Source organism: Rhinoderma darwinii, chromosome 11 (assembly GCF_050947455.1).
Source record: "Rhinoderma darwinii isolate aRhiDar2 chromosome 11, aRhiDar2.hap1, whole genome shotgun sequence".
NCBI lineage: Eukaryota > Metazoa > Chordata > Amphibia > Anura > Rhinodermatidae > Rhinoderma > Rhinoderma darwinii.
The window spans coordinates 80,424,010-80,445,629 of record NC_134697.1 but is presented as its reverse complement, the minus strand read 5'-3'; the positions used below and the strand labels follow the sequence as shown (position 1 = coordinate 80,445,629).

The 21,620-nt window shown below is 43.2% G+C and overlaps 1 protein-coding gene across 1 annotated transcript in view; it reads left to right on the top strand.

Moving 5' to 3' along the window:
* The window catches only part of LOC142663973 (homeobox protein MSX-2-like), a 33,818-nt gene extending 18,151 nt beyond the window's left edge, over positions 1–15,667 (top strand). The window contains exon 2 of the mRNA XM_075842834.1: positions 14,821–15,667. Coding sequence (XP_075698949.1) covers positions 14,821–15,236 — 416 coding nt within the window. The 3' untranslated portion in view covers positions 15,237–15,667. The remainder of the gene's footprint in view (positions 1–14,820) is intronic.
* The last annotated feature ends 5,953 nt before the right edge of the window (positions 15,668–21,620 follow it).

Below are 21,620 nucleotides of genomic sequence, written 5' to 3'. Positions count from 1 at the left end.
TTATTTTTCCTCACTTCTTTGTTGGCACCATGTTGGTGCATGTTGTTTTTTTGTTATTTCTCCAGAAATATTTGAGTAAAACAAAAAAAACAACCACAAAAAAAAGGCTTGTGTCTTTATTTATTGCGGTAGGGTGCTAAGGGTGTTTATTACTTTAGAAGTCAAATGGGTTGAATTGGGTAGTGTTGATATCCCATAACCTATTGTGCATGGTCCGAGTACCGCCACAATCCGGTTGATCATCTGTTGTTTATAAGCTCTGTCGGTCACTGAACAGTGGACGTAACCATGCCCACTTCAGATTTTTTGTCACGGTGCTATCCGTTTTTTAACTGATAGCATACTGACACATTCATTTCTATGGGGTCATGCACACGTCCGTTGTTTTAACGGAACCGTGCGGCCATTCCGTCAAAAATAGGGCAGCTCCTACTCCTGCCCGTTTTTGACGGAACAGTCTCGGCCTTTGCATTGATTTGGTCCGTGAAACAACGGACTGCACACGGAAGCAATCCGTGTGCGGTCTGTGATTTACAGAACCGTCATTAGCGGCCGTTTAAAGGCCGACGGAAGTGTGCGTGAGGCCTTAAGGTACCTGTATCTGACACCAGAGCTACTTAACAAAAGCCGATCAGCCGTTTTGTGACGTTAGTCCGACCCCCTTCCAGTGTGTGATTGATACATTGATTTAGTTTAAATAGGAACTACACTTTTATCAAACTTTTGATATGTCATAGAGACAAATCAAAATTGGTGGGGGTGTGAGTGGTAAGACCTCCACCGTTGCTGAATGGAAGGTTCAGAAGCGTTCAGCTGACCGATTTTGCTACTTTGGTTGTGATCAGCGCTCATGGACAAGCTGAAGACCGCTCTCCTAGAACGTCTATGTAAACCGACAGCTTGACAGGGAGTGTTGATTATAGCCGTGGGTGCAGAGCGCTCCGCTAACAAATAAAGAGGTATTTGTTTATAATTTTTGCTGCGTTTTTGTGTGTTTTTCATGGCGTTTTTTGCGGCATTTTCATGCAGTTTTAAGTGCGGCCAGATGTTACATTAAAGACTATAGCAAAATATAAAATGCACTACGCACAACTGCGTTTTGGTTTGTGGCGTTTTTGAGGCAATTTTGTGGTCAGTGGCTTTTTTTCCAAATGCTTTGGGTATGGCGTTTTTCTCTGGCGTTTTTTTATAATCCGCTTCACTACAGGACTTCAAAAACACCAGGAAAAAAAAAAGCATGCACAAAATGACACCACTTGAAAAACACTAACAATAAGCGTTTTTTGACGCAGTTTAATGTTCACGAGGAGTTTTTTTTGCAGGCAGAAAAATCTGCCTCAAAATTCATTCAGGAAATTTGAGGCAGATTTTTCGGCCGTGGCCATTGAACCCCGCTGTGCAAAAAACACTGCGAAAACCTCTTTCTTTGCCTCTCATTCATGTCAGTGGGAGGTCAGAGACGGAACCACGGGAAAAAAGAGCATGTCGCTTTTTTTCCCCGTGAGCGGGAAACAAACACCTCCGCCTCCCATTGGAATCAATAATAGGCGATTTCGGACATTTTTTGAGCACTGTTTCTGATACGGTTTCCACGTCAAAAACAGTTCCAAAAAACTTTGTGTAAACTAGCCCTAAAACTCCAGAAGTTTTCTGTGTAAGTGCGCCTAATGGAAAGATTTGTACCTCTTGCATTTTTTGGATTCACTCCTAGATTTGGCTTACAAATACTGACCAAAATACTTCCGTGTGAAAGAGACCAAAATGTTCCGTATTCTTGCTGACATTCTACGAAATTCTCCATTAACCCGTTAATAAACGCACACTGGTGTCATTAACCAGCTTTATTCTGAGGCATTAGCCTTTTTACAGCGTTGCATCAGATTAAGGCCCAATGATTACCCAAGATTCCTACCTGTTGTTTTCTTTCTGTCTTCTCCTCACCATGAATGTTTTGTAAGAGGCGATAAAATACGTGATAATAACCCCCCCGCAGCTCCCTATCGCTTTTCACTCCCCTGTTCAGAAAAAACAAAAGTGGCGCACGCATACGCAGCAACTGCACAGGAGAATCTGCCTGTGCATAATAACGATCAGGGACCGTAATCACATATTTACTAAACACAGCACAGATTACAATTGATCATCCCCAGATTACCCTTGATCAACCCCAGATTACCCTTGATCAACCCCAGATTACTCTTGATCATCCCCAGATTACTCTTGATCATCCCCAGATTACACTTGATCATCCCCAGATTACACTTGATCATCCCCAGATTACACTTGATCATCCCTAGATTACACTTGATCATCCCCAGATTACACTTGATCATCCCCAGATTACACTTGATCATCCCCAGATTACACTTGATCATCCCCAGATTACACTTGATCATCCCCAGATTACACTTGATCAACCCCAGATTACCCATGATCACCTGTGAGCACCGTTTTTCTTCTAATTACGCTATTAGAATATGCGGTTATTCGCTGCGGTTTACGATAATGTTTTTCTTTTCTCTGTTCGTTTTATAAAAATAAAAAAAGTTCATTCGTTTATTAGTTAGCAAAGCAGACCTGAATCGCACAAATCGCAGAATCTTCACTGCAGAGCTGGCGTACACCTTGCTGTGCCCCAGCAGTTCAGGCAGCGATGCGGAGACTGCATCAGAGGAAGAACTTTGTTCAGAAAGTGAGAGAAGTTCTGCTTCTGCCACTGGACCCCCAGCCCTATGGTGGTGGACGCAACTGTCACCGCTGACCGTCAGGAGCAGGGCCTAGTAATGCAGTCCCTCCCGCAATATGCGATCCTACAGTTTCTTTCTCCCCCAAATTTCTCCATTTATAGTGACTCCGGGCATCAACACAGAGGTCACAAATTTTACCCTCTATTATTTTTTTAACTTTCTTATAGGAGAGGAGGTCCTGGAATTAAGTGTCCAGCAGACAAATTTTTATGCCAGGCAATTTGTGACCGAAAATCCCTGGTCTTCCTATGCCAGAGCATCCCCACAACAGTCTCTGAAATAAAAAAAAATTTGAGAATTACCCTAAATATGGGGTAGTTTATGGGGGATTTCTATGGTTTTGGCAGCTCAATGCCCCTACGAATGTGCAGTTGGGCCTAAAACATTTTTACGCAAATATGTGTCCTGAAAGCCACCGGTTGCTCCCTTCCTTTTGGCCCTGCTGTGTGACCATTCAGCGATTAGGGCCACAATTTCCCGATGTACATGATAAAAGTAGGGTCAAAACAAGATGTGCACAGAGCCTTAGATATCACAGTGGATCTCCACACTGAGACCTATGTTCAGAACAAAAGGGTCCCAGTTTGAGCCCTTTGGTTCGGTAATTTTTCTAAGATACTTCAAAATGAGTGGCGCACGCAGGTGAGATTTCAAGTTGCCCAAAAAAAACTCTGGATACAATTGACAGCGCTAGCGAGTCAAGGGAACCACAAAAAAAAGCATGCATTTGGAAACGCCCTTTAAAAATCCTGCTTTTGCCCTGATGAATAGATACATACATACATACACACATATATATATATTGTGTGTGTGTGTTAGATATATATATATGCAATCACACACGCACTGTATATATACACATATATAGTATATATACTAGTCCTACTCAATGAATTAGCATATAATCAATGATGATCATTGAGAAGGACTAGTGCATATAATATATGTATGTGTGTGTGTGTATATATATATATATATATATATATACATACACGCCGGGAGGGTGGTACGTTGCTCCTGTGGACACTGGGTGAATATAAGTTTATTGGATTATACTTCTTGAGTGCTGCTTCCGTTTATGGATGCAGTATACATATATATATATATATATCAGTGGATATAAAAGGTCTACACACCCCTGTAAAACAATGCCAGTTTTTGTCATGTTACAAAATCAGTACAAGATGAATAATTTCAGAACTTTTTCCACCTTTAAGGTATGTTCATACGGCTTATTTGCGGGCCATATACGGCCGAAAAACCGGAAGCAGAATGCCGTTTTTTTTACGCAGCCGTTTTTAAAAACGGGCGCATTAAAAAACGCCTACGAAAAAGAAGTACATGTCACTTCTTGAGCCGTTTTTGGAGCCGGTTTTCATTGACTCTATGGAAAAACAGCTACAAAAACGTCTAAAAAAGTGTGTACGTTGGGAACTTTGCATTGTACATGCTAAACGTGTACGTAGGGCATCATTATATGTGTTATATAGGTCATTGCGTTTTTCAAATGCCTTTCATATCGTATATGTTAACCCCTTCAGGACCCAGCCTGTTTTGGCCTTCAGGACCCAGCCGATTTTTTCAAATCTGACATGTGTTACTTTATGTGGTAATAACTCTGGAATGCTTTTACCTATCCAAGCGATTCTGAGATTGTTTTCTCGTGACATGTTGTACTTTATGTTAGTGAAAAAATTTTGTCGATAATTTTGGTATTTATTTCTGAAAAACACCACAATTTAGAAAAAATTAGCAAAAATTAGCATTTTTCTAAATTTAAACGTATCTGCTTGTAAAACAGATAGTAATACCACACAAAATAGTTACTAGTTAACATTTCCTATATGTCTACTTTATGTTTGCATCGTTTTTTGAACGTCCTTTTATTTTTCTAGGACGTTACGAGGCTTAGAACTTTAGCAGCAATTTCTCATATTTTAAAGAAAATTTCAAAAGGCTATTTTTTCAGGGACCTGTTCAGTCTGAGGTGGCTTTGAGGGCCTTATATATTAGAAAATCCCCAGAAGTCACCCCATTTTGAAAACTGCACCCCTCGAGGTATTCAGCCTTCAGAAAGTGTTTTAGCCCTTTAGGCGTTTCACAAGAATTAAAGCAAAGTAGAGGTGAAATTTACAAATGTTATTTTTTTTGCAGAAATTAATTTCTAATACATTTTTTTTTTTTGTAACACAGAAGGTTTTACCAAAGAAATGCAACTCAATATTTATTGCCCGGATTCTGCAGTTTTTAGAAATATCCCACATGTGGCCCTAGTGTGATAATGGAGTGAAGCACCGGCCTCAGAAGCAAAGGAGCACCTAGTGGATTTTGGGCCTCCTTTTTTTTAGAATATATTTTAGTCACCTTGTCAGGTTTGAAGAGGTCTTGTGGTGCCAAAACAGTGGAAACGCCCCAAAAGTTACCCCATTTTGGAAACTACACCCCTCAAGGAATTTATCTAGGTGTATAGTTAGCATTTTGACCACACAGGTTTTTCGCTAAATTTATTAGAATTAGTCTGTAAAAATGAAAATCTACTTTTTTCTGAAAAAACATAGAAATTTTTAATATTTACAAGAAATAATAAAGAAAATGCACCCCAACATATGTAAAGCAATGTCTCCCGATTACGGTAATATCCCATATGTGGTAATAAACTGCTGCTTGGACCCACAGCAGGGCTCAGAAGGGAAGTAGCGCCACTTGGATTTTGGAGCACAGATGGATTGTTTTTCGGTGCCATGCCGCCTTTGCAACGCCCGGGAGAAACCAAAACAGTGGAAGCCCCCCAAGTTACCCCATTTTGGAAACACCCCTCAAGGAATTTTTCTAGGGGTATAGTGAGCATTTAGACTCCACGGGTCTTTTGCAGAATTTATTAGAATTAGGCGGAGAAAATTAATATCACAATTTTTTTCCACTAAAATGTTGAATTTTCTCATTTTCACAAGGGATAAAGGAGAAATAAACAACCCATTTTTATAAAGCAATTTCTCCCGAGTACGGAAATACCCCACATGGGGTCATGCATTTTTTTCATTAGAAATGAATTAACCCTTTCAGGACTGATCCATTTTTTGCTTTCTTATTTTCGTTTTTCACTCTCCGCCTTCCAAGAGCCATAACTTTTTTCTTTTTCCGTCAGTAGAGTGATGTGACGGCTTATTTCTTGCGGGAGGAATTTTAGTTTCTATTGATACCATTTAAAGTGCCATAAAAAGTACTGGGAAACTGAAAAAAAATAGGAAAATATAGTAATATAGGAAAAAAATCTGATTCTATTTTTTGGGGTTTTCGTTTTTACAGCTTCCGCCGTTCAGTGAAAACTACAGCGATTTTGGCGGTTTAAATTATTTAAGTTTTTTACGGTGTTCACCGTGCAAGTTAAATAATGGTATATTGTAATAGTTCGGCCTTTTACGGACGTAGCGATATCAATTCTGTTTATTTTTTTACATTACTTTTGAAGAAAAATGGGAAAAGGTTTTTTTTTTGTAACTTTTTTTTCTTTCTCACTACTAATAACTTTAATTCTTCTACACATTTTATTAGTCCCCTTAGGATCGCGGGTACAATATGCTGCGATACTAATGTATTGCAGTATATTGTTATTTTTACAGGCTTCTGAAACCGCACGATCGCTGTTCCTGTCCCTTAGGCCTCATTTACACGAGCGTGTGCGTTTTGCGCGCGCATAAAACGCAGCGTATTGTACCCGTTCGCATTGCGTTTTGACTGCGTATACGCAGCGTTGTTGCGTTTGCAACGCGCGTCAAAAACGCAGAGGGGATTAATGGCAAGCCAGCCTACAAATAGGCCAGCTGGCCCAACCCCTGCTTGCTGGGAGAAGCAGGTTTAGCACCTTAATCTCCACCTCTGCCGAGCTCGTCGAAGTGTGGAATGTGCCTTTTGGCATTATGTCGAACAGGTGGCGTGTATTTCTGACGACAATGCAATTGTCCATGCAGAATGTGACACGTGTTATAGAAGCGTGTGTCGGGCTGCATAACTTCTGTGCATTAATGATGCTACCTTTGATGCTGAATATATCATAACACATGCAGGCAGCAGCCACACTGTCCCGGTTATTCCTCTCGGCCGATCTCTCTCATCCGGCATTCGTGTGAGGGATACTTTGCCGGCATATTTTGAGTGTCGATCAGGAGCCGCCCCGTGGGTGCGTGATGACCTTTGAAGGGTTCTCTGTTGTTTGGCGGCTTCACTACACACGTCACATGTGGCCAGGGTTTTTTGTTTTTTTGGGGGTTTGTGTTGGGTTAGGGACTTGCAAAACATGAGGACCCTTGACGCGGGATGCGAGCTTACATCTGTCGGGGTTTGAGCAGGACTTTTGAAAGTTGGCAACCTTCTTTCTGGAGATAGAATGATGTGCGGCCTAAAGTTAGGAAAGTCCAATTGCAAGTGTACTTAGTTTGCTTCGGGGCCCATGACAGAACCTAAACGTTCGCACCTCTTGGAAACCATGTCAAACCCCGAGAGATGAACTAAAACCTCATATCACGTGTGTATGCATTGGGCCCAAAGGCCAGAAGTGTGAGAGGGTATAGCCAAAGGAAATGTGGCTCAAACATTGTGTTGAGGGGTATCAATGAAAAACAACATGAAATCTAACCAATCAACATCCATTTTTTTAATAATGTGTTTGGAAAACACACAAACATATGGCATAACCAACAAAAACACCAACATGGTGTATAATATACATCAAAAATACATAAGACGGCGAGTTGCCATCCCTGCATCAAAATCAACTATGGCGTCAAAATATCAGTCCTTCAACACACTCAAAGGTGTTGGTACTGGTGGCCCGGGGACGAATACGCCGGCATTTCAGCACCACTATGCTGGACCTGGAGCTGTGGAGGTTGTTCCTCGCCAGCATAGTGGTGCTGATGTTGCCCGTGGTATGTTGGGGCAGGGAAGTGGGGAGCCATAGGGCGCATATAGGGATGCGGACGTGGCATCTGGGGGCCTAGATGGAATGGGCCCGGCATCTGGGGCGTGGTGGCCGGCATGGCTAAACTGCGCCACTGCTCAATGGCCGTGAAGCACTGGTTGGGATTGTGGGGCGGTCTGGAGGCGTCGATCAACGTTACGATCGACGCTTGCAGACGGCCCATGCGGTCCATGGGGACCAGCCGGAGTAGGGGAACGATGCTGCGCCCAAAGGCGTCGTTCCCGTCCTCATCTGCGGCTCGCCTCAGATATTCCAGAACCTGCGTATCGACTTGCCCAGCTGTGGAGGCCTGTTGAGCACCGCGCCGGCGAGTGCGGGCACGCACGGGGAGATCCTCAGCCGGAGAGGCGACGGCCCGTGCAGACTGGCCAGGGGCGGGGTCCAGGGGTGTCGGCTCGGGGCTAGGGGGCAGGACATGGGCAGCAGGAGGTTCCGGCAGAGACTCTCCAACGTCCGTCTCCTCTGTCGTATCCTCCAAATTGTCGGTGGTTCTATAATGAGAAAATGACGTTAGAACAGAATATAGAACAATGCCCACAACAACACGATGGCAAACAGGACATGCGCGAACACACATTAGACACATGCAAAAGCAGAATCTCTTACGTGCGCATCTCCATTATGTCCTTCAGGAACATCAGCTGTTTCGTGTACATATAAGGGCGCTTACGCGATCTGCCATCTCCGCTGCGTCCCTTTTCCCCCATTTCACGGCGGAATTGGTCACGGCAGCTCCGCCACGTGTTTTGATGTCTTTGACTGTTGGAGTAAAAACAAATATCACGCCATTAAGAACTATGCCCTCTCACTTAAATGAGGGGCCCTGCACTGCCAATTACGTGGTACACGGTGATGCGCCTGCTCCACAAAAGGTCATCGGCCAAATGCGCGAAAGACACATACAGGGCCCCAGTTCTTCAATAGGGATGACATTGCATTGACAGAAAAAGCCTGGTACTCACCCAACCGACTGCGGTCCCGGGTTCGGCCACTCTTCCACTCCTGGCCAAAAAGCTCCCTCGCGACCTCCTCCCAGGCGTCGTCCTTGACCGTGCGGTCGTGGTACGCCTCCGCGCGAGTGTCCCAAATTGCATGATGGCCCTGGACCAGGGCGATGAGGCGCTCCACGTCCATCCCACGCGGCATGGCAGCAGATGTCAGTGGAAGCTAACTTCTGTCTCCAGTCAATAGCCTTGCCCACTCGCAGTCAAAACGCAAGCACTTCCTAGTTTTTGTTTGCTTTGTCCAGCTTTATAGACTCTTTTTCATGGACATAACAAGTGATGCGTGATTTTCGCGCATGCAACGCAGGAGCGTCCGTGTGTCATGCGTGTTTTTCACGCACCCATTGACTTCAATGGGTGCATGATGCGCGAAAAACGCACGATTATAGAACATGTCGTGAGTTTTACGCAACGCACTCGCGCAGCGCAAAATTCACGCATCGTCTGCACTGCCCCATAGACTAATATAGGTGCGTACGACGCGTGAAATGCACGCGCGTCGCACGCGCGTATATTACGCTCGTGTAAATGAGGCCTTAGTCCTGGGTGTCAGCTCTAATACACAGCCGACGCCCACAGCGTATGGAGCGGGCTCAGCACGTGAGACGCTCCATACATTACCCCCGCACCATGACGTGCTATTAAGTCATAGTGCTCAAAGGGGTTAATGCACAGCGGATGGTGTGAATATTACAATTTTCCACTGATGTGCCATTTTAGTGCATATGTTGTGCCCAGTTTGTGCCACTGAAGACAAATACCTCATAAAACGTTAAGCGGGTTCTCCCGGGTATGGCGATGCCATATATGTGGGCGCAAACTGCTGCTTGGGCACGCTGCAGGGCTCATAAGGGAGGGACGCCATTTGGCTTTTGGAGCGCAGATTTTGCTTGGTAGTTTTTCTGTTTGGGGTTTCGCTGGTATTTCAGTTTATAATGTGGGGGCATATGTAATCTGTGCGGAGTACATCAGGGCATAATAAGAGGGTATAAAAATGCGGTAAATAAATAATAATTCATAGATGTGTGGCCGGTGTCGCACTGAAAATGGTGTCGGATGTTACCCGCTTTTAGAACGCTCTGCACATTTTGCATCGCAATATTCCAGAACTTCTTTATTTTTTCACCACTGGAGCTGCGTGAGGGCTTATTTGTTACGGGACAATCTGTGCTTTTTATTGGTACCATTTTGGGGTACATGCGATTTTTTTTTTAATCACTTTTTATTAAAAATTTTTGCAAGCCGGGTGACCAAAAACAAGCAATTCTGACAATGTTTTTTAGTTTATTTTTTGCGTGCACTATAAATGACCATTATATTTTATTCTGCGGGTCGGTACGATTACGGCGCTACCAGATGTATATAGTTTTTTTTTATGTTTTGCAGCGTTTGCGCAATAAAATCACTTTTTTATAAAATAATTTATTTTCTGTGACACCATATTCTGAGAGCCGTAACTTTTTTATTTTTCAGTCAAAAAAGCGGTGTATGGGCTTGTTTTTTGCGGGACGGGTTGTAGTTTTTATCGGTATTATTTTCGGGTACATTCGACTTTTTGATCACTTTTTATTCTCTATTTTGGGAGGGGTGGTGACCAAAAAATTGTGATTCTGGTGTAGTTTTTTATTGATTTTTTTCACGGTGTTCACCGTGCGGGAAAAATAACATTATAGTTTCATAGTTGGGGTCGTTACAAACGCGGGGATACCAGATATTTGTACTTTTTTTAACGTGTTAATTTTTTTCCTATAATGAAAGACTTATTATAGGAAAAAAATGAAGTGTTTGTTTATATAACTTATAACTTTTATTTTTACACTTTTTTTTTAAAACATTTTTATTCTTTTTTTTACTTTTTTCACTTGTCCCACTAGGGGACACTTAGACTTGCAGCTTTGATCTCTGCTAGAGTACATTACACTACACACGTAGTGTAATGCACTCCAACTGTCATTGTGACGTAACGGTCACACTGACAGGAAGCATCGGAGGACCGGTGGAGGCTGCTCCTCCGAGGCTTCCGTACATGGCAACCCGGAGGTCATTATCTGACCTCCGATTGCCACGACAAGCATCGGTAGCCCCCACGATTACTTCGTGGGGGCTGCCGATGTGCTTCAAACCACTTAAATGCGGCGACGGCAATCCGTCGCCGCATTTATGGGGTTAATTGCCGAAATCAGCGGCGATGGTCCGCTGACCGGCAAGGCTGGAGTGTCAGCTGTCAGGGACAGCTGACCTCCCGGTTCCCGGACACTGTACGTTAGGACAGTGTGCGCCGGGAACTACTCCGCAATAGTACGTCCTGATGCGGGAACTAACTCCTCTGCAGGACGTACTATTGCGGCGCAGCGCGGGAAGAGGTTAAACAGATACCATAATAGTCTATGCATGATGAATCCGTTAAATGCATGCCTAATAGTGGCATCAAGTCACCCATAGTCTATAATGGTATCAGATTAACAGATATGTCATGAACTCTCATGACCCCAGTTCACAATGTATATGTTTAACGCATACCATTATAATCTATGGTGACGGATGTAACATTAAACGTAGGCCAAAAATGTGATGTGAATGCCCCATTCACATCATGTTTTTGGCCTACGTTTAATGTATGCGCCAGGAAAGACCTCCTGACTTATGCGTTAAAAGTAGGCAACCGTCACCATAGAGTATAATTGTATGCATTAAACTTGTATATCGTGAACTGGGGTCATGAGAGTAAGTCTGCTTGTGCACGAGTGTATTTTTCATCTGTATTGCATCCATTTTTTTTTTCTGTCCGTGAGCGCTCCTACACTCTTGCATATAAAAATAGGGATCAATGCACAGTACATATAAACAGCAGCAGATCAATGCACAGTACATAAATACAGCACCAGAACCAAGCTCAGTACATAAATACAGCACCAGAACAAAGCTCAGTACATACAGTGCATTCGGAACGTCTTCAGATCCTTTAAATTTTTTTCACATTTTGTTATGTTGAGGCCTTGTGCTAAAATAAAATCATTCTGCACTCAATACCCCATAATGACAAAATGAAAAACAGAATGTTACTAATCTTTGTTAATTTATTAAGAAGGTAAAACTAAAATATTGCATTGACATAAGTATTTAGACCGTTTACTCAGTACGTAGTGATAACAGCCTCCAGTCTTCTTGGATATGATGCCACAAGGCTTTCATACCTGGATTTGGGGATTTTCTGCCATTCTTCTCTGGATATCCCATACCGTCAGGTTAGATGGGACCGTCGGTGGACAGCCATTTCCAGGTCTCTCCAGAGATGTTCAATAGGATTTAAGTCTGTGGCTGGGCTACTCAAGGACATTTACAGAGTTGTCCCTAAGCCACTCCTATGGTGTCTTGGCTTTGTGCTTAGGGTCATTTTTTCGTTGGAAGATGAACCTTCGGCCCAGTCTGAGGTCCAGAGAACTGTGGATCAGGTTTTCATTAAAGAGAACCTTTCACCTCCCCATACATGTGCAGCTGGGTGCAGCATGTAATGGGGAGGGCTGCACAAAGCCTGGGGCACTTTACATTTTTTTTCTACCTCCCTTTGTTATTTAGATATCGGTGCCGTTATATTTGGCGCTTGATAATTAAATAACCCCCTGAACAGTTAACGGGGTGTGTACTGTCAAGGGGGCGTGTTACTATGGCTGTGACACTGTCCAATCAGATATGGACAGTGCCACAGCAAGAGCGAGCAGAGAAAGTGCACAATCGCTCTCTTCAGCTTTGAAGATCAGTCTTTTCACCTGAACTGTCAAGGGGGCGTGTCACTGCATGCGCGCTCTCATCTCTTCAGCTCTAGTGAGAGATCAGTCTTGTACTTTGTCTGCCGAACTGGCAAGGGGGCGTGTCACTGCTACGGACAGTGTATGAGCTGGGGAGCGCTTGCACTGTCCGTAGCAGTGACACGCCCCCTTGCCAGTTCGGGTAAAAAGACTGATCTTTAAAGTTGAAAAAAGAGATTGTGCACTTTCTCTGCTCGCTCTCTGTGGCACTGTCCATATCTGATTGGACAGTGTCTCAGCCATGGTAACACGCCCCCTTGCCAGTACACGCCACGTTGACTGTTGAGGGAGTTATTTAAATATCGGGCGCCAAATATAACGGCACCGATATCTAAATAACGGAGGAAGGTTGAAAAAAAATATAAAGTGCACCAGGGTTTGTTCAGCCCTCCCCATTACATGCTGCACTCATCTGCACATGTATGGGGAGGTGAAAGTTTCTCTTTAAGAATATCTCTGTACTTTGCTTCATTAATTTTTCCCTCAACCTCAACTCAAGTTCACAGAGTAAATACAGTACCAGAATCAATCTCAGTACATAAATACAGCACAGAACCACACTCTGTACATAAATACATCACCAGAGTTCAGTACATATATATAATACCAGCGCAAATACCCCTAGATAATTTGCAAAGGTAGTTTAATCCCTGCCATATATGTTTGGACTGCGTAAAACTGCATTTCCCTAGTATGGCCTGATCAATGGTAAGGATATGCTGGGAGATGCACCCATCATCTCCCTGTAGATCATACAGTGACTCTAGTACTGATACAACGCAGTCAAAGGGAGAATAAAAATGTACACTTACTGACTCACAGTTCATGTGTTTTCAAATTCTAGTAGTTTATTTAGTCTTTTATTCTCCATTCTCCCGGCGATGATCCATTTCTGCAGCGTTTCCCACTCTATCTTTGGCTCCATACACTGCGACCCTAAATAGAATAGTACCATACCCTGTGCCCCTGAATACAATTGTGTCAAACACTGTAAAGCACCACACCCCCTGTACAAAGTGCCACTCACAGTACCCCCGATAGATAGCACTACTTAGTGCCCTGTCAAAAGTGCCACTCCCAATACCCCCTGTAGATAGCGCCACTCACAGTGCCCCTATAGTGTTATTCACAATGCCCCCGGGAGATAGTGCCTCTCATAGAGCTTCATGTAGGTAGTGCCCTTCATAGAGCACCCTGTAGATAGTACCCCTATAGAGCCCCCTGTAGATAGTGCCCCCATAGATAGTGCAGTCATAGATCCCCCAGTAGATAGTGCCCCATTGAGCCCCCTGTAGATAGTGCACGCATAGATAGTCCCCATAGAGCCCCTTGTAGATAGTGCCTAAAATCATTAGGTAAATATGTGATAGATATAATACAAACAATAAAATGATGATCAGGCAGTTGATAAAAGAGAAAGTTATGATTTTCATGCCATACGGCACCTATTTGTTAATCATTAAAGGTATGAAGCACCGCGAGCTATGCTGTTTCCGTAGCTCCCAAGTTATGCAAACAGAGTAGCTTGCCGAGAACAGCAGGAGCGGGACAAGGTAGGATTGGGGTCAGGGGGCCCCGTTCTAGAGATAGGTGCGGGTCCTAGAAGTGGGACCCGCATCTATCGGACATTTATGGTATATCCTGTGGATATGCCATAAATGTCCAAGATGGGAAAACCCCTTCAATACCTCAGATCGCAGGTTAAGTTGATTTGTAAAAGGGTTCATAGTGTCCAAGCCATTCTGTGTGACTCCCAGTGACACTGTGTGGCTGGCACTGTAATAGAGTGTAACGTGTGGCTGGCACTACTACGGGGCACAATGTGTCTCACACGGTTATGGGGGGACATAAACTGTTACTGTGTTAGGCTTAACACACGCCTAAAGGGGTGGTGCATAACTGGTATTCCCTCTTTGGTGCCCTTTGAATCCCTCTGTCATTTACTGCCCCCTCAGGCCCTGCACTGGCCATAATGCAGTGTGTTCATTTTACTAGGAGTGATCGTTTAAAAGGTTGGAGACGTGGCCACCCACGAATGCTGTTCTCTCAATTTCTCCATTGCATTTTATGGGAGTTATGAAATGCCCCCCAAATTGGTACCTCATCTTCCAGACATTTGTGGCATGTACAATAGATATGCCATAAATATCCCAGATGGCGGTACCTCTAAGTTTTACTGCAGCCCCTGGGAGCAGCGCACTTTAACAATGTGGCCCCTGGACCAGAAAAGGCTGTCCACCCCTGCCGTATACTGTTTATTTTTTTTTATTTTATTTTTTTTGCAGGACATTCAAGCCCTCCACCATGCACACTGAGGAAGCACAAAAACAACAGGAAACCGAGAACTCCATTCACCACCTCTCAATTGTTGGCCCTGGAGAGAAAATTTAGACAGAAGCAATACCTGTCCATTGCAGAAAGAGGCGAATTTTCCAGCTCTTTAAACCTCACAGAGACTCAGGTGAAGATCTGGTTTCAAAACAGACGAGCGAAGGCTAAAAGGCTACAGGAGGCTGAACTGGAAAAGCTGAAAATGGCTACCAAGCCATTGTTGCCCTCTTTTGCTCTTCCGTTTCCTTTCGGCGCCCAGTTAGGACCAACTTCAGCGTATGGACACCCTAATTCCTTACAAAGACTTGCTCTACCCATTCCCGGACGCTTCACTACACCAGTCACATATGGAATGTACTATCTGTCTTAAAGAAGGGCGAGATGAATAAAACAATAACCAGGCGGCATCTCTGTGTTACAATAAAGTACAATAATGTGACAGCGGTAGAAGGTGCAGGAATAACGGATTATCCCATATGTACATTTGCCCTCGGTGTCTTCCTGTGAGACTACGTAGGCAGTAATCTCAAGTCCTGAATACGCTGCCATCCTATAACGAGTTCCCGGCTGGTCGGTTTCACATAATTTTATATGGCAGTGACATTATACAAAAGCACTTGACTATATAGGCCCGATTCACACATGACGAACATGCGTCCATTATACTTTCTACTGAATCCCAAACCTTTGCGTTGTAGAAGTTTTTTTATTCTTTCTTCACCATGTTGTTTTCCATTTACTATCAAATAAACCTGGCCTACTAGACAAACAGTCATTGATGTAGAGTCACACAACTGGAAAGTGTCTGCTTATTTCTTGTGAATGTTCTTAAATTACCGTGAGAAAATGCCGGCAAAGAGCTCAATGCCGGTAGAAAAGTTAACACTGTAGAACAATAACGCCACATAAACAAGTCACAGATGGATCAAAGTTAGGAAACGTTTCCAGTTTACTGTTTGGAATTGGATTGTCCTGGAATATCGAAATTATATCAACTAATTTCTCAAAAAGGTGGAAAACCCAGAATATGGACCATTGTATAGATTGTTGTTTTGTTTTGCTTTTTATATATATAATGGCCTATGTAATTGAAGTTAGTCATTAGTGTTACTGTTATAGTAGGAAAAATAATGCAAAACCTCAGTAATCCAAAATGGACCTGTATCAGCCTTATACCCATATACCTAGCCCTCATCATTATTGAAGAAATAACCTCTTGTGCTCTCCACTTTGGGCCATTAGTTGGACAGAGTTCTTGTAACATGGCAGCTCCAATTTAGAAATGTAGCGATTTTCTCATAATCGCGGCGAGAGAAAAAAATGGTTTAGCAAAATGCTGCGTGTTTGCAACACAAAGAAGACACCTGTGAATACACCCTATAGTAGCGGGAGATTGCTGGAAGAAGCATTCCTCTTTGGGCATATACACATGGCCGTATTACACTATTGTGATAGGCCTTTCATAGAGGTGCATGAGCCCGCTGAATAGGCAACTGTACTGGCATACGGAGGCTCTATCCATCCATTACTTTTAAGGGAGAATACGCACGCACGCACTGTACTGGTTCGTGCCAGTGTGCATGAGCCCGTACTGTGTGCAGCTTAGAATCCACATCCAGCATCTCAGTTATGGATACGGAAACCCAGGGGCACCCAGAACCTGTACATTTTTGCAGCAAACGTTATATGATGGGGACAGCAGGCAACATACCAGACACTCACCTCACTACAAAGATTATTGTGGTGATCTGTTCTATTGATGTATAAAAAGTTGTTTATGATTGAAGGCACACAGTAATCTTAGGCTTCGTTCACATCTGCGCCGGGGTTCCGTTCATGGGTTCGACTACGCTTTTGATTTTGTCAAAACAACGGAAACCTTAAAGAACGGTGACAAATCGAAACCATTTGCAACGGATGCGTTACCATTGAAATCAATGGTAATGCAAACGGAAAGCTATGGAACCCATGCACGGAGCCCCGACGCAGATGTGAACGAAGCCTAAGTTGTTTGCTAAAGTTGTTTTGTGGTCAGTAAAAAGGGCAAGCTAAAGTCTGACCACTGTCTTTCAAACTGGAATGACATAAGACAGATAATATATAGTCAAAAGAGAAAAGATTAAGAAAATATACAGAAATCACCATCTGCTGAGGGTGAAATTCCAATAAAAATTCCAATAAAATGCATTAACTTTCTTTTTAGTGTCAGGCTGGGTTCACACTACCTATTTTCAGGCGTAAACGAGGCGTATTATGCCTCGTTTTACGTCTGAAAATACGTCGGCAAACATCTGCCCATTCATTTGAATGGGTTTGCCGACGTACTGTGCCGACGACCTGTCATTTACGCGTCGTCGTTTGACGGCTGTCAAACGACGACGCGTAAATTGACTGCCTCGGCAAAGAAGTGCAGGGCACTTCTTTGCAACGTAATTTGAGCCGTTCTTCATTGAAGTCAATGAAGAGCAGCTCAAGATTTACGAGCATCACAGACGCCTCGCATAATGCGAGGAGGAGCTTTTACGTCTGAAACGAGGCAGCTGTTTTCTCCTGAAAACAGTCTGTCTTTTCAGACGTAAAAGCGTCTCATCGTGTGCACATACCCTCACAGTGCACCAATCTTTGGGGAAGGTCTAAAAAATAGGAACATTTAACCCCTTCCCGCCGCTGCCCTTTTTCAGATTTTAATTTTTGTTTTTCCCTCCCCACTTTCCAAAAGCCATAACTTTTTTATTTTTCCGTCGATATAGTACTATGAGGGCTTGATTTTTGCGGGACGAGTTGTAGTTTTGCACATTTATTGTCCCATATAATGTACTAGGAAACTGGAAAAAAAAATATTTGTGGGGTAGAAAATTAAAAAAACAGTAATTCCTCCATTGTTTTTTGTGCATCGCCTACGCAATTCACTGTGCAATTAAAACAACATGTTAACTTTATTCTGCGGGTCAATACGATTATGCCGATACCAAATATATATAGTTTTTTCTATATTTTACTACTTTTGTGACCAAAAAATAGAGATTCTGGCGTTTACAATATTTATTTTTTTACGGCACTCACCGTGCAGGTTAAATAATGATATATTGTAATAGTTCAGACTTTTACAGACACGGCGATACCAATTATGTTTATTTTTTTTTACTATGCTCTGGGGGAAAATGGGAAAAGGTTTTTTTTTTTTTCACTTTTAATTAGAATTTTTTCTTTTACATAAAAAAAAACTTTATTCTACTAATTTTTACTTTTTTTATTAGTCCCCCTAGGGGACTTCAACCAGCGATCGTTAGATCGCTTGGACGATATACAGGACTTAATAGGCAGGGCTTAATAGGAGCACAAAGATGGTGGACCTGGGGGCCTCCATGCATGCTCACAGTAATATACTATACTAGTTGTAAAAAAAAATCTGAACGAAGTCCTGCTCAGAATTGTAAGGGATCAAGCCTTCCCATCTCTGAACACCACTCTGCCAGCTTTCTAAGTTTCTTATCAAGCCATCATAAGGTCAATTACAGTTGCAAAATTCTGTATTTTCAATTAAAACAGAAGATGGTTAGGTGGTTGGAGGAGTGATTAAACTAGGGATCAGGGGAAGGCAACTACACAGAGGGCAAGATAGTGTAGATAGAGAACTGGGTCCTATTAATTAAACGGGTGGAACGGAAAAGGGGACTAGAATTGTTAAGGATCTGCCAGGCACAGCTTCTGTATCCACGCCCATAGGTAATCAGTCTGCACCTGCTTCTATGTCTGTGAGACTGACTCCATCTTCCACCACTCAGGATGGCAGCCTTAGGAGTGGGAGAGCCTATCATAGCCTTGCCAGACGTAGCTAGCTCCCGCCCTCTGTCTATTTATACCTGCCTTTCCTGTTCCTCCTTCCTTGTGATTCTTCTCTGTTGGTTTCCTGGCCCTGCTGCAGCTTCTTGAACTACTTGTCCCTGCCTCGTATTGACCCTGGCTTACTGACTACTCTTCTGCTCTGCGTTTGGTACCTCGTACACTCCTGGTTTGACTCGGCTTGTTCACTACTCTCCTGCTCTGCGTTTGGCACCTCGTACTCCCCTGGTTTGACTCGGCTCGTTTACTACTCTTGTTGCTCACGGTGTTGCCGTGGGCAACTGCCCCGCTTCCCTTTGTTCTGTGTTTCCTTGTCTGGTTGTCTGTCGTGCACTTACTGAGTGTAGGGACCGTCGCCCAGTTGTACCCCGTCGTCTAGGGCGGGTCGTTGCAAGTAGGCAGGGACTGAGTGGCGGGTAGATTAGGGCTCACTTGTCTGTTTCCCTATCCCTGTCATTACAAGAATACTTAATAAGGATAAGTTTAAATTAAAAAATTACCAAAAACCTCTAAATTGTATATGTAACGATCTGTGGGTAAGTGGATTCACTGGGCTGTACCGGAATAGCAGCTGGCCAACGGTACCAAGTCAATATATAAATAGTCCAAGCACAAGGGCACCTGTAGTGGTTCAGACAGTAGCAACGGCTAGGCACAGATGGGACCTTGACAGCAGACACCAGGCTTGGTGTAACACAGCAGGCGGAACCGGTCGCACAACACGACTCCAACAGGTTTAAGGCACAGGAACAAATAGCATGGGATACAGGGTACAGGTAGCAGGGCACGGGAAACAACAGGAACAGGATAACACTAAGGGACCATTTGCAAAACAAACAGGAAAACTCAAACAAAGCTCAGGCAGTGAGAAAAGGGGCAGGGCCCTTCTTATACTCCAGGGTCATCATGGGTTAATTACTGATGTTTTACATGGGCGCGCACTGGCCCTTTAAGGTCGGGCGCTAGTGTGCACCCTACAGGACACAGCAGAGTGGAGCGGAAGTAAGCTCTGGGGTCTCCTGGGGAGGAGATGCGGGCCAGCACTCACCAGACCATGGAGCCACAAAAACTCTGAACTTTAGGATGGTGAAGTTCAATAAACTTCCCATAGCTTTTTAGCTAAAATATGTATTTTGTAAAAAAAAACTAATAAAGGCAACAAAGCTAGAGACAGAGAGAGTCCATTGCCAAGGAAAGCGAAACTAGCCCTAAATATTCTTCAAAAAAAATAAATAAATATATATATATATATATATATATATATAAAGGTTAAAGCGTACCTAACTTTTCAGATGACTTTTCAGAATAAGCAGTCATATGTGTGTACATGAGGAATAACACTATTTCTGAACATTATAGGACTTGTATATGACTTTTTCTTTAGCAGTTTTCCCCTCTGAAGTCTTAGTTTTCTCTGAGCTTGTGAGTGGAGCTTAACTTCTATCATGACTTCCATACACAGCAAACACAGAGCAGAGAACATTTTGGTACACTATCTCTCTGTAGCACACCCATAGAATCCAAAGCAGCATGGAGGACACTCAATAGTAGCAGGGATAAGTGTAGCTGAGAATTCAGCACTGGGGTGACATATAACTTTTACCAGCAGCCTATGTCTCCTCTCTCTGTTTTTACTTCCTTCTCCTGCACCTCTCCCCTCTCTATAGACTTCTATGGGAAGTGTGTGTGTGTGCGTGCGTGCGTGCGTGTGTGTGTGTGTGTGTCTTCTCCTGCTCCCTCCTCCTGTTCCCCTTCCCATCGCCATAGACTTCTATGGGCAGGCTGTGAAGACACTGGTGTGCTCTTTAGCAAAGACACCATTTCCTTCAGTCCGTCTTCTCTGCTCTGTTACTAGAGAGAGATTTTTCTTGACAACAGGGGATTGAAGGAAGGGAATAAACTAATGACAGTAACTTCACACAGAGTTTGCATAGTTAAAACAGATATATATTATCAGTAAGTAAATTATAAAGTTGATATATATCAGGTGAACTATTAGATTAGCATAAATTGTTTGAAAAATTAACGTCCATTTAAAACTGAAAGCGTTGTTCCTTTAAAAATAATGAGGGAGAGATTGTGGAGGGTGATGAGCAAAAACCAAATTAGTAAACATTTTTTTCTCCACTGTGTTCACAGCGGAGAATGAGATGTCAGGTGAAATGCAGACCAATAAAATAAATTATCCTTTAAATATCACCTGTCTAAGCCAGAAAGAAGTGCAGAATCGTCTTAAGAAGATTAAAATAGATGAATGCCAAACAGTGTGTTGTCTGCCAGGTGCTTGGATTCAGAATATTGTGCATCGGATAGACAGATTGCTCGGTGGGGCTGGAGAAAACCAGTCAGTCATGGTACACATCCGTACCAGTGATAAAACCAGCGGGAGGTGGAAGGTCATTAAAAATGATTTTAGGGAACTAGGAGGGAAGCTTAAAAGGCGTTGTCCTCGACCAGACAATATATGATCGGTGTGGTTCCAACACCCGGACCTCGCACAAATCAGCTGCTGGGATTTTTAACTGATCAGAATGAGGATAAAAACGGATCAGAGTAACAGATTATAAAACGCAAGTGTGAACTTAGCAGAACTTTTTCAGATAAAGCTTCTTCTATGTATCCTGGTTACATAGAAGCTGTATTCTGCATTCAAACCTGAATTAGTCTTCAAAGGTTTACATAGCCTTTAACCCCTTAACGCTACATGACGAATATATTCGTCATGGAGCAGCGTTACTCAATACTTTTTGACTTATATATACATTATGGCATCAAACCGTCACCGTGTCTTATTGCACGGTGATAGAGCTGTGATGGCAGCTGTCATAGACCAGTAAACTTTGAAGCGGGTCATGGGAGGCGGCCGAATACAGTGGCGTCGCGAGAACCGGTGCTAGCGACAGCCACATTC